Source organism: Cinclus cinclus, chromosome 7 (assembly GCF_963662255.1).
Source record: "Cinclus cinclus chromosome 7, bCinCin1.1, whole genome shotgun sequence".
Taxonomy (NCBI): domain Eukaryota; kingdom Metazoa; phylum Chordata; class Aves; order Passeriformes; family Cinclidae; genus Cinclus; species Cinclus cinclus.
Genome location: NC_085052.1, coordinates 10,154,017 through 10,172,317, shown reverse-complemented (window position 1 = coordinate 10,172,317; position 18,301 = coordinate 10,154,017). Strand labels below are relative to the sequence as shown.

The window sequence follows — 18,301 nt, the reverse complement described above, 5'->3', positions numbered from 1 at the left end:
CAGGAGTGTTAGTGAAATAAGTCTGCTTGCTAATATCTCAAAAAATGAAAAAGGCAGAAGAAAAAAAAAGCTCTGTTTGAGTTTTGCACATATTTTCTCTCTATATCTTAAGATACCAGTGGCATGACTCACTCTGGTGATTTGAATTGCTCCCTGGGCGACATGACCTTCTCATACCAGCTTTGTTCCTCATGCTAGCAAAAATTGGTCATCCACAAATACTGAATGAAGAAACTTCCTTATTAGTCATCTCTGGATCTATCAAACTAATACCGGAAACTGGTGTTTAAACAAGTCCACTGCTGCTCCAGGTACGTGACCTTCCAACATTTCAAATCTAAATAGTTTCATCAGGTGTGGGAGGAAGGATAGAAAAGGGAAAAGAAGTTAGATGCATAAGTCATCTGTCTCTAGATAAAATCTATGGATCAGTTACTCCTTTCAGTAGTTTGGACCTCTATTTAGGTTTTCACATTTATATTCCTGACTGGCAAAACCCTTGGCAATTTTGAAACCAATTCTTAAAAAAAACCCCAAACTTGAAAATCCACCAAGTCTTCAAACTCAGAAGGCTGAGCTCTCAGTTGCACTTTAGCTGGTTAGCTGTCCATCCTTATGTACGCTGTAAAACACTGTGACTTCTCATACTCAAGTAAAATCTACAGATCAAATTCTCCTTCCAAACACAGGAAGAACAGGTATTTGTCTACACTTGGTCTTGCCTGCATCTCTCCTGAAATAGTTCAGTACATTCCTGACTGTACATGAAACTAAGAACTCAGAGCAAAGCACATGCATCTCAATAATTCATGTTACAGGCATATTGTCTCATTCAAAAGACAGTGCAATAGTATCAAGTCATACCCATTATAATGGTCACTGACAAAAAATGTCACCTTGTTCCCGTGGACTTTGGTGCTTTTTTGTTTAAGCTCTCTCTGCTGGAAACAGTACAGGCTCAAATTCCATTGAACAACATATTGCACCCTCTCGCCAAATTATGTGAATAGGATTCACTAAGATGACAACAAACATCCCCATAATTGAGGGGATTCAATCAACATCCATCATCTATCCCTGAGTCAACAAAGTACAAAGCTAAGTGCTAAGTGTTCCTGCAGATCTAAAACTTTGAAAAGACTTCAGGTCTATAACTATACTGAAGAAGTGAAATCTTCTCACATAGGAAGCATAGCACAAGCAATCAAAATCCTCATGGAAATCCTCGTTCTGGGGTATGAAACAGCACAACAAATTAACTACACCTTTTCCTCTTTGTTACTAAGAGAGGTAGATAGCACTGAACTTAGGCAGTGCAAGATGAAACTTGAAAGAAAAAGTAAAAGTACAAATTATCCCAAAGCCCAAACATGGTCTTGACATCCCTATGTGACCTAAAGAATCTAAATCTTGTTATATCTCTAAATTGCCTCTATCTTACTATACCCTTGGCAGCCTGTTATCCTGGTTTCCCATTAAGATGGATACCACAATCTGATTTTATTAAGTTTAGCGTTTAAAGAAATATCCACCAGTAGCTCCACTATTTTTTCTTTCAAATGACATATAAGTAGGAACACTGATAAAAACAGTTCTAAATGCCCATCTGATATACTCTTCTTTTATTGGAAGCCTCTGCAAAGTGCTATTTGCTGGCTATGGATCCAATCTGCCTTCATCTGTAGACTGCTGTAATGACATGCAAGACAATTTCTGTAAGAGACATTTCAATTTCATTTTCAGAGGAAACATCTTTAGAAGGATTTCCAGCTTCTCTAAGTGTTGGATCAGCTGTAGGATATAAGACAACACTCTCTGATTACTAAACACTCTGATTACCAGGAACAGGATGCTAAACCACATGAAAGCAGTCTCGCTGCTCAAGTAGTGACTAACATGTGTAGAAGGAATGTTTAACAAGTTCGTTCATGCAACAGGATGGGTGAATGCCATCTCTCACCGCTACGTGCACACTCAGAAATTCTCTCACTTCAGGAAAATGTGTCTGAAAGTCTGTCAGTAGAATGAAGGATGGAAAAGTTTGGGACAGTGATGCATATATTTTGCATTTTATGTAAATTGTACATGTTGTTTATATTGGTAATGGAAACACATCAATGAATATGAATTCTACAGCTGCTAAGGCATAGTTAACCTTTTTAAAAGTTCACGTACACTACAGTTAGCAAAAATAAGCTTATCATAGTCCAGAAACAAAAATGTTAACTGCTAGCAACTTCTAGGTTCACAGGATGGAAGTACAATGTGGCATGACAAAGTCAGACTACAGTAGTCCTTGATACTGTTCTGATGGCAGTTAATCACAATCTGTTTCTGCATCAGTAGAACTCACTATTTGCCATGAACTCCTTGAATTCAATTTTAGAAAGAGAATTCTTCATTTTCTCACTGGATTTCATTTGATATTCATCAGTACTATGTGGCAGCATTTTTAGTATTAATTTCCACAACATAAGGTATCTGTATTACCCCTTGTTCTAAAGGAGGGCAAAGAAACAAGAGGTGCTGAGGTCCAAAGGTGTCCACATTACTAATTAAAATTTTGATGTTGTTAACTTCAGAAGAGGCAGAAAATAATCAAAACCCTATTTATAATTAAGTAACACTGTACCAAATCTCTTCCTATTTTTGACTGCCCCCAAAACTACTCATATTGCCCAAGTAATACTAATCAGGAGTGGTAGCTCTTCCAAGCCAAGATGCTATGAACTTTCAAAACCTAGGAAGGTATGACAGTTCCTAAAAGCAATCTAACCATGCCCCTGTGGTAGCAAAGTTATCTCCAGATGAATCAGAGCTTTTGTCCCATGGGGCAATTAGCTCTAAGTTTACATTCCGAGCTTTTATTCCATACATAGATCTACATCACTCACAATATGTAGATACTCCTACAGAGGAGAATACTCCCAGCTCTTTACAGGGCTATTCAGTAGCCCTCTTGCAAGGCTCTCTTCCTCTTCTTTCAACTCACTTTGCTTTAAAATTCAGCAAACAGCAACACAGGATCCACAAACAGCTACTATTTTTTACAGCACATTCTTGGTTACTATAAGTCCTGTGTTCTGAACAGTGCTCAGACCAGGCCTGTGCAGTTCCTGTGGGGGTGGACCACCAAAGACCGATGGCTGGCATGGAGCTGCAGCTGTGGGGCACAGCAGAGCAGCACACCAGCATCCAGAGGCCACACAGCTTGTGGTGGGCAGCTGCTGACCAGCTGCCACAAACCCCAGCCAGTGCGTGGCACACAGCTGGCAGCAACCCTGTCCTGGGGAAAACGCACACAGTCATCACTGCTGTCAGCTGCACCTCGTATCCTTTTCCCTCTCCTGCCATGTGCTCATTACAAGCTGCCCTCTCCCTTGTGCATACAATGCCCTCCTGTTTGTCTACCCTCACCATGCAGGACTTGGGTCTCCTTCCCACCACAGCAGCCCCACAGTCCATCACAGCAGTCTGTCTTGTTCCTAACTTCCCAGGTCCCTCCCCCCACATACAAACCAAAATACCCCCACGCTGTTCCCATATTAACCTCAAGTTCCTGCTTCCCAAACCTCCCACACTGCTGGCTTGCTGCTTCAGCTCCTCTCCTAATCTTCCCAGGTTCCTCTACCCTCTGCAATGGCTCTTGCTCCCTGCTTTCCAAACTTCCCTTATCTTCTCAGCATTCCTGCCACTCAAACACCTTCTGGACCTAAGGAATCTCAGGAGCACATCTCCTGGCACTCCAAGAAGAAGAACCAGCACATACAGCTGCCTTCTCCTGCAGTGCCCAGACCACCAGGACTGAAGCTCCCTGATGCAGATGGCAGAGCACCTCAGAGAAAGACTTGGAATATTGCTCCCACCCGAAGGCTCAGACAAAGCTGCAAATCCCATCTGACAGTCTGTGTTGTGTAGGCCTGATCAAGACCCAGCAAACAGACCTGCTGCTTAAAAAATGATCACACTGGCAGGTTGTCATTTCCCACATAAGCTGGCATTCTCACAAGCTGTCAGTTGCAAGGGAATGGAAATCCAAGAGCCTGAAATCCCTCTGAAGTGGATGACATCATAAAGGATGCAAGTTTTCAGTCCATTCTTCCATTCTCCTTACCCCCATGCTGTCCCACCCTGGATCTTATTCTTCATCAAGTGCTGATTCACTTTTCCTCTTCAATTTTGGTACCTGTGCCTTTTTCACCAACAGGACATAATTTCTACAGTAATTCAGAGGACAGATCATGTATGAACTCCCAGTTTCTTTGCTTAGTGCCACAATTTGTACTGATTACCTGGGCTGCAAAGAGTCAAATTATCTTCACAGGAATGCGTACACTATTCAGCTTCCCTTCCACACAAACTTCTGTGTAAGCAGGCAGTGAAAAATCTGACAATTAGGCCAAATTTCAGGAGCGTAAAATGACAAAAATGGAGACTTAAAACACACAGAATTTCCCTGAGAAATGTTGAGCACATGCTTTAAGCAAAGAGGCACTTGAACCTCTCAACTGTGTGTGTATTTTAATGAAGCTCCTGGGCAAGCAGTATTTTTTTTCTATAACTTGGTTTCATAAGAGCTGGACTGCTAAGTTCAGCCAGACTCAAACAGCCACTGCAGAAAAAACCAACCAAACAAACAAACAAAAAACCCCCAAAACAAAGCAAGCTGTAGAAATAAATTTTGCAGAAGCAACAACAACACAATGCTTCATAAAGGGAAATACTGCATAATTGCACTTATGAACAAAGCTGACAGTTCTGCTTGTAATGACAAATAGTAACCCCCTCCCCCAAAATACAGCAAATTTTGCTCAGAGGCATAGAACAGCTGAACAAAAAAAACCCTGCACCTTTAGGAAAACAACCATAAAAACTGAAATATTAATACAATATTCTCTTAACCCAAATTAATATACCAATAACTTTCAAGATTGATGTACTGCCCCACTGACAGGGCAATGCATGCCATGCAGTAGTCTACCAGAAAAGCCCAAAAATATCCAGTGTCTCCATTCTGGCCTAGACTTGGACTGCAATTTCTGTCATGAGGACAGACCGGTTTGTCTGCATAAGCCAATTTTTTTGCTAGTGGCTAGGTCTCTGTTCTAAGCACAACAACACACTCATACAAAGCTGAAAAACAGGACATTAAATCATTTTGACATAATAACATCTTCACAGCATTGGTTGCTGCTCAGCACTCGGATTTCTGATCCTTAAGTGCTTCAGGATTTAACTTTTAGGACTGAAGAAGGCTGAGGATTTAAGTGTACTTATTCACCAAAGTACATCCATATTTCAAAAGACTGTATAGTCCCAGTTACCTTCAAAAACAAGTTATTATATATGTTGCCATTACCTAGCCATAAAATTCAGGCAGCAGACTGTAAAAAAGAGGCGGAATTGTGGACCTGTGGCTGAGTTGTTTCCCGAGTAGCCAGTTAAACGCGGCGGGTGATGCAGAAGTCCTGTGCAGCACCACTACCACCTCCTGGACAAGTCAAGCGTGGCTGCGGGACGCTCCAGCGCCTCTTCCAGCCGCACATCAGTGCGCCTTAAAGGCAGGCGGCCCCGTCCAAGGCATGGCCAGCAATCCCCGGTACTGCAAACCTCACCTTTCCACCCAGATGTGCCATTCTCGGCTACCCAGCGGCCGCTCCCCGCTGCCCCAGCGCAGCCACAAAGGCTCCAGGCACACCAATTCCACAAGTACAGCCAGGTCGGCTGGACAGCTTCCCACTAGGAATCACAGCTGAAAGCCATAATGCTAATGGCAACAAAGTTTGTCTTTGGTAAAAGCCAATTAAGTTGCTTTTTATTTTTTTCTGTTGCTAAGTTATATCTATTACTATAAGTAATGCTAATGTGTTACTATGTACTAATCCGTCCAGGCAGCAAACATTTAATGAACTATAAAATATATATTTTTAAAAGTGTAATCTGTAAGACAGCAGGAAGATGTCCTCCTTACACTGTTTTTCCTCAATATAGTATAAAAGAATTTCTCCAGTCAAACACAGAAAAAATGTCTCTATTTTTGGTTGAAGATAAGTCCAGTTTTAAGGATGCAATTAATGAAAATTTTAAATTTGTATGAATTAAAGATCAGTCGTTTCAAGATCTGGCTTGTCTTCCTGTATATAACATATATATGTCTTACAATGTTAGTGGCTCTTAGATGTCTGCAGACCCCATAAAACTCCATACTGTACTATAAACTACATACTCTACTATATAACCATAAAACTACTTCAATATTAACTCCTACCAAACTTTATATGGAAATAAAATATTTCTTTATGCTTGCTCCTGCTAAGGCGACCACAGAAGTGTTCTCCTTTTTGCTGTTGCTGCTTTTGCAGATAACTGGACAGTGGATGCCTTCTCAGTCCCTCTGTCACTTCAATCCTACAGACACAGCACAGATTTCTTGTCCTGAAAGGTGAAGTTGAAACTGACTGTACTAATGCCCATTCTAACTGATAGGTATGCTCACAAACTCATTAGGATCGCTCTGTATCGAAAAATTTTTATGTTTCAACAATTACTGATCTGTCTGCAAAATCTTATCAGAAAATGTTTCCTTAACTAGTTTTTTACTGCATAGTAATGAAAATACCAAGAAGTTGCTGTTGCTATTTTCATTGTTAAACTTGGCCTCATCAATTGTCTCTGAACAGTGTCCAGTAATTTCTGCATTTTGATTATCAGATCATACACCAAGATACAGAAATGTGTTTCATTCCGGGTCAGGATGTCCTCTGAGGACATACACCAAGTGTCATACATCACAGTAGATATATTTTCCTGGTAATACATAATAAACAAATCCAAGGAGTGAAGTCAGTTTCCTGCACAGCACCCTGTGACCATGAGGGACGGGATGTTTGCAGGAGACACTGATTCTCCTGCTACTATGAAGAAAATTTTGGGGCATCTGTTTAATTTGCCTGGGTCACAGACAAATTAATCACTGGCTTTCCACCAGAAATATATATTTCTTGCTGTGACAGGCTTGAAGAAGCCACTGAGCTTTTCCCTGCAGTTTCCTGCCCTGTTGTAGGACGAATATTGAAACTTACTCTCTTCTAAATTGTTTGGTAGTGAGCTTTGCATGGTTCTGATGATGTAAATAGCCAGAGGGTGTTGCTGTATTTGATATCGTCAGGAACAAAGATGTGAGCGAGCAAACGCCCTGGGGCCAGGGACCCGTGGTCCCCCACATCAATGTGTGCTCCGGCAGCGCAAATCCGCCATGGTTCCTCGAGCTAAGGGCCACAGCAGGGTTCGGATGTGAAGGAACAGCACAGCCCGGCTCCGGCTCCGGCTCCCGCTCCCGCTCCCGGTCCCGGTCCCGGGCTCCGCCCCTGCCCCTCAGTCAAGGCCCCGCCCCCACGCGGGGCTGTGGGCGGGGCCCCCACGTGACCCGCGGGCCGCGTGACGCGCTCGCGGCCGGTAGCACACGTGACCGCTCTCGCGAGCGCCGGCGCGCGCCGGCCGAGGCCCCTCCCCGTGCCGCCCCCCCCACCCCCGGCTGCGGCGGCGGAAGAAGCCGGAGCGCAGCGGCCGCGGCCTGACGGGACCCCGAGCGGAGCCCCCGGCCCGGGCACGGCCCGCACCCCGCACCGCCGAGGTGAGACCGCCGGGTGGGCCCTGCCGGCCCCGCGCGCTGAGCCCCTGCCCGCTCTGAGCGACCCGGGGCCTGGGCCGGGCCTGCCTAGGCCTGGGCCTGGCCGCTGGCGCGGGCCCTTCCCAGGCCCGTCCGTTCTCCCGCGCTGCTCCGCTCGCCCGGAGCCCATGGGGAGCCCCGGGAGGGGCCGCTTCCCGCTTGCCGCAGAGGATTTCGGTGCTGAGGCTCGCGGTGTGCAGCAGCCGGAGGGCACGCGCGGGGTTTGCTGGGGACGTGCATTCGTTTTCTAAAGAGCCGGGGAGTTGCGAGGCTTGCTCAAGGCCCCGCTGCTCACACGCCTTAAGCTATGCGTGTACCCCGTACATAGGCACGTGTTTAAGCCTTCTGTTCTTCAGAACTCTTTTAAGAGCAGCCGGATCTGCACAAAAATTAAATGAGCGGATATCTGTAGTCAAATTACTGAACAAATACTCATCATTGAGACTTAATGAGCTGAGCTTCTAACGTGTTAGTAACAGGTCTTGTTGTTTTGTTTTTGTTTTTTTTTTTTATTTTGTTGTTGTTGCCATTTCAACTCGCTCGGACCGCAAGGCGTGATTAAAAAGTTGTAAGGCTGTTGTTTTGATGTGGGGTTTGTATGTGTGTGTGTGTTCCTTGTAGATGTCAGAAGACCTTGCTAAGCAGCTGGCCAGCTACAAAGCTCAGCTCCAGCAAGTCGAGGCTGCCTTATCTGGCAATGCAGACAATGAGGATTTACTGAAACTGAAGAAAGACTTACAGGTGAGAACTTGAGGGTAGGTGAAAAAAAATCAGGGTCTTTTACAAGTGTTATATCTTTCCTAAATATTTGTCCTGTAACAAAAATAGACAGTTACTTTCATTCCGTATAGCTTGATATAGTAATGGTACGCTTAGTTTGGAAAAACCCAAAGTGTGGCCTATTTTAAATCTGTTTTTTTGGATAAGTAAAAATGATGTACTAATTTATACAGCAAACTCTTCCACTATAAACTTTGCCCAGAGAGGTGAGAGATATGCCAGTGCTGTCTTTACTATGTGCTGGGTTTTAGTTTTTTTTTTTCTCTGAAGCATTCCTCAAAGTCTTTATTTTTTGTTGCTTTTGCTAATGCTGAAGCCTGATGGTTTGGCTTACCATGATGTTCTTACTGAGTTCTCAAATAACTTCATCTGGAACCTGCTTACTCATTAAATGCATTTGCAGTGTTAAAAACTTTGGAGTATAGTTCTGTATTCCTTGTGCATCGTAGTCTTGCTTGTATTTCTATATAAGAAATGAAGAGTTGTGTTTTTCATTTGTCATGACAGCATAGTATGTTCCTAACAGCTAAAACCTATTTCTGGTCCTTGGGATAGGGTTTAGTGACAGGAAGGCCACCAGCCTAATTTTAAATGTATAAGTGGTCTTTTAGATTCTTGTGCATATAAAGCCACAGCAGTGCTGTTAAAATCTGTCATGAGAGTGCAAGGTGCTGCTTCATTTCTGTTGTGGATTGCTTTAGCCATCTCGTGTAAAAATAGATAAAGCTACCCAGTGCAAGGTTCAGTGACCACTGCTCTGTATGGAAATAACAGTAATAAATTTGGGCTTCAAGACCAAAACATGAGTAGTGCCTCCAAACAGTGATCTTTAGAATTCCTTTTAAACTGCAAAGGCTTTGTGCCCACAAGGCACTTTATAGATCATCTGATTGTGCTCTGTTGTACACTGTTAAAAGCATGTGTATATTTTTATATTTTTAAAATGCACAGCAAAACCCATATGGGATGATATTTCCGATACCAACACGACCTCGGCTTTGATATGCAGAGATCATTGATGTGAAAGGACAACTTGCAAACTTTTTATTAAAAGCTTTCTGCACAGAATGGGGAAGATCTTTACACTTTCGTCCCCAAAAGGTTTGCTATCCGTATGTTCCACCTTGAAAATGACATAATGTTTTGCAGACTTGATATATGCCAACTAAGCAAACAACTGTAAACGTGGGTTTGATGCGTCAGTGTCCCAACTAAACAGCTCTTTTGTCTGTTAAAAAAGATGGTTACTATGTAATTGAAACATCTTTTTCCTGTTAAATACTGATGCATCTTGTATGCGTAAATTATTCTTGAGTAGCAAGATTAAATATTAGAAGAAATTGTTAGAAGTACTTAGCTTTTCGCTTTTCTGTTCATCAAAGCATTTCTAGGACAGTGTCTGTGCACACAAGAACCAAACTTACCTTTTCTAGGTTTGATGGCAGCTGTCATCTTCTCTAATTGGAGATGGGATCTGTGGGTGTTGTGCTCTGGAGTGTAGAGCTCTGTCTGGTTTTGTGAAGACCAGTTGGTCAGGAAAAATCTTGGCAAACTAAGTAGTGTTCCCTGTGGGTCACACCTCCTTATCATGGGGACGTGGCACCAAGCCATGTTGTTCAACCTGTTTGACTATACTGAGCTGCTGTGGTAGTCCAAGTCCTGCTCAGAAATTTTCTTGGAATGATCTCTTCTTTTAAAGACTCAAGAATTGTCTCATGGCTTGCAGTAAAATTAATGTCTCTATCTTGTGAGCTGAGCATTACTGTATGTGGATATCAGATGAAGATTTTTACCAGAAGTTTGGTTGTTTTAATAGCCTGGTGTGTAAGGGGCTTTATCAAATTCAGGGGATTATTGGTAGACTTGTCTGAAACTATTCACATCCAAGTTCTAGAATAAGTAATTTATTACTTGAGGCAAGAATTAGTCAGCAGTTTGGGGTTACTGGTAGTTACAATACTTGACACACTTGTTTTCAGGAGTGGCTTGTGCCTGATGTGATATATTTGACCTGCTGAGAGAGATCCTTGTCTTAAGCCATGATGTCTCCTGGATTTGCAGAATATAGCTATCTGTATGTTGAGGAATAGTTTGGGATTTTGCACTTGGGAGGGAAAATAGGCTAATGCTGTATGTTCTCAAATTAGGTAACTTCATAATCAAAATCTGTTGTGCTTCAGCTGTGGTATTAGGAAAATGGTGAGCTAAGTAGAAGTAATTGTGTGTTCCTGTTCTCACAGCTGCTGCTGCTTGTGCTCACTGGAGTACTTATTAACCAGCAGCTCCTCCAAAGCAAAGAGCAAAACTTTTATTGGCTGTTGGAAATTCAGAGACTAACATACTGCAACAAAACCAAACTGTTAGGCCTTTGATGCTAGTGGTACAGTTTATCAGAGAGAAATGCATGTAAGTTTATGTTGTATTAACTTACTTGGGAAGTGCTTACTATCCTTTAGGTTCTTAAGGGATCATGAACAGCTCCTTTACTGGGTTTTCCCGAGTCTTTGTACACCTATAGATGAAGTAAGGTGTGAAATGGGGAGGAAAGTTCAGGCTCCACCAAGCCTCAGTTGATCACTGTCTGTAACCCTCCCCTGACTTAAATGTTTACTCTTTGTTAGGAGAGGGACAATGGTTCATGCTGAGGTACTCAAAGAACTGCAGAGTTTTTCTTTAGGGTCAGAAAAGTTTCTCTGCATTATATAGAACTTGGCCCTTTAGGTGCTGTCTCCTTTGACTTTTAACACTGGTGAAAAAAAAGAAGTCTTTATTTCTTAGTCTTTAATGTAACTTTTACAGGAAATTGGGAGAGGCTTTTGCAATCTCCTGCCCGCAAATGAATAATATGTAAAGGAAATGGGAAATTTTGTTACTTTGTCATCTTGGATTAGCAAGGGAAGGCCTGACCTGAAGTCTCAGTCAGAGAATTTAGACAAAAACAAATGCTTCTATCAAAAGGACTAAAGGAAACCAGTCCTTTAGTGTGCACCTGGATGCTTTCTGAAAAAATGAAAGGTCTTCACAGCTTGGAGGGTGCTCTGCCACCCTGACTCTGGATGCTACAGTTCAGCCAATGAGAGAAATGTTATAAAAAAAAAAAAAGACTGCTACTTGAAAATTTGAGGAGGGCATGGGCAGCTTTACAGCAGTAAGCATACATATTTTTATCTACAATTGCAATTAATGAGTTTAATTAAATTACTAAAAAAACAAATCAAGTGTAATTCACACAGCAGTAATGAATATAATACAATAACTTAAAAAAGATACCAAACCAAAACCAGTAAGCTTGGGGTAAAAATATGCTTGGTGAGAGGAATTTGAAAAATTATTCTTTGTGGGTTTTTTTTGTCTTTTATAGGAAGTCATAGAGTTAACCAAAGATCTTCTTTCAACACAACCTTCGGAAACTCTTGCAAGTTCTGACAGTTCTGCCTCTGCCCTGCCCAGTCACTCGTGGAAGGTTGGGGATAGGTGTATGGCCATATGGAGTGAGGATGGACAGTAAGTGTAGAAAACTTCTCTAACAGTTACATGAAATAGTTCAATGGTAAGAGACTTTCATTCAGTTTGAATTGACCAGGGTGACTAAAAGCAAAAAGAAATTAGGAAATAAGTGGTATTAAGTGTCCTTGGACTGCTTATTAAAGGTCAGTATTTTAGGTAACGGAAAAATGGGGGGTTATTTTATAAAAATGCCCTTTTTGTCACTAACCTTGTTACAGTGAGGTGGCTTTTGTAAATTACCACTTGCTGATGTAATAAATGGCAGATTGAAAGAATTGGTCACTTAGGACAGTCTGTAAAGCTTTTGGGATCTGTAGTTCATGATTTGTCATTGCATTCATATATATGTGTCACTGATCACCATGAAGAAAAATTCTTGCTGTATCTCAGTTTGGGCCTCTAGTTGGAAATTAAAATTAAAATTCTAATTGAAAATGCTGTGTTTGGCAATAAAATAACTATGTTATGTAACTACAGAATTATTTATTTTGTGTTTGGTCTCCTGTATATAAGCCTGTGTAGTTCTGGGAACCCAAGGAGATAATTCTGACTCCATGAACTTTGAACAAAACATTTAGAAGTTACTTTTTGTAGTAACTGTTGCAGCTTTAAAAAAAAATACTGCTTATGTAAGACCAATATCACAATTGTTATCACTTAAGAGGGAGGCTCTATTATTCCATGAACTTCTCTTAAAAAATGTAGTAACCATGTAAAGATTTTGGTATAGCTGTTGAGGTCTGAACTACAAAACTAATCTAAAAGTGAACAGCTCTTCAGTTTATTGAGAAAAATGTTTCTGTGTTAGAAGGAACACTTTTAACACTTTTCGTGGTAGAACTTAAAAACCGAATCTCTTAGTCTTAGGTCATCATTGGGTCATTCTTTTTGGTCTGATCCCTTGGTTACAGGATCAGAGCTTGGGCAAGAGTGTGTCAGACTGTTCACTGAAGTGCATCTTATTTGACTTAATTGTTCTGGCTGTTTTAGAAAACTCTTCTTCTGTTGCAGCATTTAAGCGAGCAGTGATTCATAAAGAGCCAGCCAGACTTTGGGGTTTTCATGTGTTTTCACTTAGCTCAAGATGCTGGCCCACTGAAAACACACAAATTAATTTAGTAAATGTTAATTGGAATATTTTCTATGAAACATTTCATTTTTTTTCCCCCTCTGTTTGCTTTAGATATAGTAATTTGTCCTGAAGTTAGATACAGGTATTTTAAATATTTTTGGAAAGGTTACTTTTCTCTTCTGCCTTTCCCATTTTGAGGTCAGTTCGACCAAAGTGTTCCATACACATAAATATGAAATGGACTGATTTCTGTGCAATTTTCAAAATTGCTGTTTGAAATCAGTAAGGAAACTTTTAAGTTTTAAAGTGTTGAAGAGTGAATGTTTTGAAAGCTTCAGTTTTTCTTAATTCTTTGTCCTGTGGAGAAAAATGGAACCAAAGCTTTGCACTTCTGAGCTGACATTTTTCTAAAACTCCTCAGTGAATTCTGTGGATGCAGTATTTTTTTTTCCTATCCCATGACCTGCCAGAACTAAAACCAAATCGGGATAGCTGGCTAGATCAGCCCCAGCATTAATCATTAGTTGTGATAGCTGTGAGGGCATTGCTTGTTGAAGCTAAAGGTCAAATACAGCAGATTGCAATCTTTGTACCTGTGTCCCTTTGACTTTGAGACAATCATCTCTTAGTTTGATTTGTGTATTGCCCCTGAAAATGAAGGCTGGCATCTGCAAATTTTTCACTTAGTGGCTTATGCTGGCTTAGCTGGCTGATGTAGGTATTGAAGGGCTGAGTATTAAAGCTTTACTCACATGCTTACAGCCATGATATCTTTACAGGTGTTACGAAGCTGAGATTGAAGAAATAGATGAGGAGAATGGAACAGCTGCAGTTACATTTGCTGGATATGGCAATGCTGAAGTCACACCCCTGTTCAACCTGAAGCCTGTGGAAGAGGGAAGGAAAGCAAAAGAGGACAGTGGCAACAAACCCATGTCCAAGTAAGTAATACACAGACAGAAGTCTGAATGCTGCTTTGTGGGTTGGTTGTTTTTTCTTTTTCTCCCTCAGCTATAAAAATTGCTTAATGAAGTAGGGGGATTTTTGGTTTGTTTTAAATTTGCATTTACTTAGTATCCTGCTGTGTCTAACATAGGGTATTTGTAAGGGCTGAGAACTTTTTTACTGTGGAAAAAAACCTGTATGATTCTTTAGTGTTTGTTATAGTCAGTGATCCCTTCCCTAAAAGGTTGTTCTTAGGATGCGGCATTGTGGCATAGATTGACTCCTTCAACTTCCTTATCTTCACTGAAGTCATATTTGTCCTTTTCCTTCCATCACTGTCCAATGATTGAGTCCTGCAGACCCCCAGAAAAAATTGGGCTTTTCACTCCAATGGGTTATTTACATTTTCCAAACCCAAGATATTTGTGAACTGTAGAAGTGCTGATAGGTCCCTTTTCACCCAGAAATGAACTGCACCCAATCTCAGGGTTGCTCTGTTTGGCATGGGCTCCTCGGGTGTGCTGGTGGTTCTTGTAATACCAAATATGTAAGTAAGGTAATGCCTATTAATGAAAATACTCAGTTTGGACCTCTAGGATTTTGGGATTTACTTATTTTTTACCTCCTAGAAATGGTGAATGCTTACAAGCTTTATTTTTGCAATTTACTTCTGGAAAACTAATGTGCATGTTTGTTTTATAGACAGATTTTAGTTTGTTACAGGAAGAGGCATAAACATAAAATATGGGGTTTGTGTTTTTTGTTTTTCTCTAGAAAAGAGATGATAGCCCAGCAAAGAGAATATAAAAAGAAGAAAGCTTTGAAAAAAGCTCAGAGAATTAAAGAACTTGAACAGGAACGAGAAGACCAGAAAGTCAAGTGGCAACAGTTTAACAACAGAGCCTATTCTAAAAACAAAAAAGGCCAGGTTTGTTTACTTTTTTTCAGTATGTGAGTAGCAACAGGACATAGATTTCTGTGCAGTACCTTGGGAGAAAGGAGCTGGTTTTTAAAGGGATGCAGCATGGGGATTTGAGTGTCTTTGGGATTCTGAAGTGTGCATTTTTGTATTTTGTGCACTTCAAATGCCTGTTTTTTTACTGGATTGTTTTGGAGGAGTGCTGTTCCTGAGGGTGAGCTTGCTCTTGGCTGGGGGAGCTGGGCTTGCATTAGTTGCCAGCTGGTGTTTCTTGGGGCCAAGAACCTGAGGGCCCCTCTAAACCTCCAAGTCTGGCTTCTTGCTGTGTTTGTGACCCAGCAGACACAGTGCTGGGGATGTGCCCTGGTACAGCAAGTGTAGAGGAGAAAAAGTATTGAGAACATTTAATCTTCTTCCATTTCTGTCATGACTTTGCAAAGAGCTGCCGGACATAGTGGTAAAACTTGTCTTTCTTTTGAATAATTATTAGAGATGCCCTTATGAGAGGTAAATTTTACTCATTATTGGCCTGACCTGAGATCCTCTGTACCAACAGTCACATCCAGTACTGAGGTGCCAGAAGTTCCCAGCCTCATTGCTTCACAACACAGCTGAGCTGGCTGTTAGAAACTATGTGCCCATCTATAGGGCAAAAGTTGAGAATCTTGAAGCACTTCAGACTACTTGTTTTTATTCATTGTAAAGTCCAGCTAGTAATTATTCAGAAATGGTGTTTTCTGTTTTATTTCCAGGTGAAAAGGAGTATTTTTGCTTCCCCTGAGAGTGTAACTGGCAAGGTTGGTGTTGGAACATGTGGAATTGCAGACAAACCTATGACACAGTATCAAGATACCTCTAAATATAATGTCAGGCATCTGATGCCTCAGTAACAGGTGAAAAAGGTGGAACTTCATCTCTGCAGGGCTTTACACTTACCTTTTTATCATTCTATTTTTCTAAAAGTAAATTATTTGTTGGCACATAGTGAGTAGTCCATTTTGTCACCATCACTTTGGCTTCAGCTGATTTGAGCCTTAAATCTCCAGCTGTTGATTTGGGCCCCCCCAACCATTAAACTTCTTGTAGCAGGTAATTGCAGCATAAACTGCTGTTGCCTGTTATTTTCAAAACTGTATTTGTTTGCAGCTTTGAATCTCTCATTCATACCAGTAGTGAAGGGTTTTTTTTCCTTTAAAAAAGTGGTGGTATAAAAATGGCACCTTGAGAGCCTCCCTGGTTTCTGTAGTCACAGTGCTGTCTGTGACATGCTCAGTATTACAGAGCTGCTTCAGCTCTGTGAGAGAGCTTACATGTCACATAGAATTGCTAAGGACGTTTAACTCTGTTACAAATCCACTGCAGATTGACTTGTGCAGCTGTAAATGAGGGCAGAACAGGGCTGATAGGATCTTTATTACAAATGATCACTTACATTCTAGACACAATAAATTTTACTGAATTCCAGTCTAAATTTCTTGCACTTGCATTTAAGCAGAGGAGATGCCGTTTCTTGTTGGTTGTTTTTCTTCATTTGTGTGTTTTATAAATACTCATCAAATTATAATAGGAAGTTAATGAAATGTAACCAGAAAACCATAGGACAAGGAACTGTACTTAAGAGTCCCCACCCCTCCCCAGGGATCAGAGCTGGGGTGTCACTGGCTGTGCTGTGGAAAGGAGCTGTGCTGTCCTCCCCTGTAGATGTTGTAGGTGTGTTGGTACAGTCACAGCACTGACAGCCTGGGCATGGGCCCCATCCAGACAAGCAGAAGCACAGCAGATGCTAATGCCCAGATCCCACTTAGCTGTGAGTGAGTAAAGGTTAGTTGGGAGTTTCTGTCCTCACATAACTGACTGGCCCTAGCGTTCATTGTACCTTCAGCTGTATTACAGTGCTGCTGAGCCCCTTCAGTTTTCTTCAGGAATCCACATGTAAAAAGCTCTTGCTTTTTTGTACTCTCTGTGATTTGCCTTCTTCTGTTATTTGTCTCGCACTTACGGTAGTGATGCCACCTCTGAACCCGTAATGTGTTTAAAGAAGTTAATGGGTAGCCCTGTATACAATGTAGATATTATTTTTGTAAAATCTAGGGGCTGAGTTAATGGACAAGAGTACATCAGCTATTTCCCCCCATTAAATAAAATGAGTGTCTTGTCCATTAACCCTGACCATTATTTCCCTGTATATTATGTTAATGTAGCTCATTTTGTAATTTGTTAACTAGATCAGGTCACGTCAATAATTGTTGATGCACTGATTGGTGGAAATGTCCATCAGTTACCTGAGTCACAACTCAAGTTAAACTCTACAAGCAGTAGTTTAGAATCCATACATAGAAAAAGGTTCTCCCTATAATGGGAGAAGGTGATTTTTATGAATACAAAGTGTGTTAATTTCAGTTTTGTATGTTTAACTTTTATTAAATAAAGTGTTTAAAATCTGCTGGATATATTTGGTGAGGTGGAATTACTCAGGGGGGAGGATAAGGGCAAATCAGGAGTACAGGGTACATACACCAGAAGCTGCTGGACAAAATGTAATACTCAAAAATGGCTCTGAAGTAAAACACATTCACTGCAAGATGAAGGAGGTGTTGCTTAATTCGTCTTCACTGGTAGCAGAGGGCTTAAATTTTCTTTTGCATAGAAAACTTGTCAAGAGTAAAATAATAACCTTTTAAGGAAGGGAATTTGTAGTGCAGCCTGCAGCTACAAAGCCATGTCCCAGCAGTGACATTAACTAGGTGACACACTGACAGCTCCGTGCTGAGGAAGGTCACCTGTCATCTTTCACAGGTGGCTGTGATACAGTGTCCCTTTCATTTAGCCAAAAGGAGCATCTTGAAGGCAGAACTGACACATGCTAAAGCAGGCACAACTGGAGTTTTCAGGAAGCCTATTCTGAACTCCACCTGTGGTTTTAATAGAAAAGAAAAACAAGGCTCAATCCATACCTGACATACATTAAAGATAAGCAGATGTAGTGTAATAAATACAATCAATAGACCATCCCAGGGCTATTTGTTCACTAGCCCTGGAGAGCAATAGAGTGATCGGAACACAATGGGTGTGTGAGCCTCCCCTGCAAGGGACAGTCCAGCCCAAGTTGGTTTAGGTGAACCTTTCAAAAAAATGAACAACATTTGTGCTTTTCCATTGAGTAATTTACTGTCACCTCTTGTATGCTCTAACTCTTCCGTTGGGCACTGCAAAGAAATGCTGAGAGAAAGTTTTAATGGGCTTTTAATTGGTGCTGCTCTTTGCACTGCAATTTGTCCAATCTTTATCTGGGCTCTAAAAATCTTCACTTAGATGGTAAAATAAGGAGGGGCATTTGCATTGGGATGATGGTGCCACCTATCCAAGCCAGCTCTGATCTTGAGCCGAAGGCTCTGCTACACAAGAAGCA

General features: G+C 41.3%; 1 protein-coding gene across 4 annotated transcripts; it reads left to right on the top strand.

The window, feature by feature from the left end:
* Positions 1 to 7,542: 7,542 nt before the first annotated feature.
* On the top strand, positions 7,543 to 17,340 carry SMNDC1 (survival motor neuron domain containing 1). Of its 4 annotated transcripts, none has more exons than XM_062496805.1 (6): positions 7,543 to 7,633; positions 8,291 to 8,410; positions 11,811 to 11,953; positions 13,808 to 13,969; positions 14,748 to 14,901; positions 15,645 to 17,340. In XM_062496805.1, the coding sequence occupies exons 2-6, from the start codon at positions 8,291 to 8,293 to the stop codon at positions 15,780 to 15,782; spliced, it is 717 nt and encodes a 238-aa protein (XP_062352789.1). In that variant the 5' UTR covers positions 7,543 to 7,633; the 3' UTR covers positions 15,783 to 17,340. The 4 variants fall into 4 exon arrangements, with proteins under 4 accessions (XP_062352789.1, XP_062352788.1, XP_062352791.1 ...); XM_062496804.1 differs by lacking the exon at positions 7,543 to 7,633 and adding an exon at positions 7,807 to 7,997; XM_062496807.1 differs by lacking the exon at positions 7,543 to 7,633 and adding an exon at positions 8,007 to 8,137.
* Positions 17,341 to 18,301: the final 961 nt, after the last annotated feature.

Coding starts and splice junctions, on each gene's coding strand:
- SMNDC1 (XM_062496805.1), top strand. CDS start 8,291: ATGTCAGAAGACCTTGCTAAGCAGCTGGCCAGCTACAAAGCTCAGCTC. Junction 8,411..11,810: donor AACTGAAGAAAGACTTACAG/GTGAGAACTTGA, acceptor TGTCTTTTATAG/GAAGTCATAGAGTTAACCAA. Junction 14,902..15,644: donor CTAAAAACAAAAAAGGCCAG/GTTTGTTTACTT, acceptor TTTTATTTCCAG/GTGAAAAGGAGTATTTTTGC.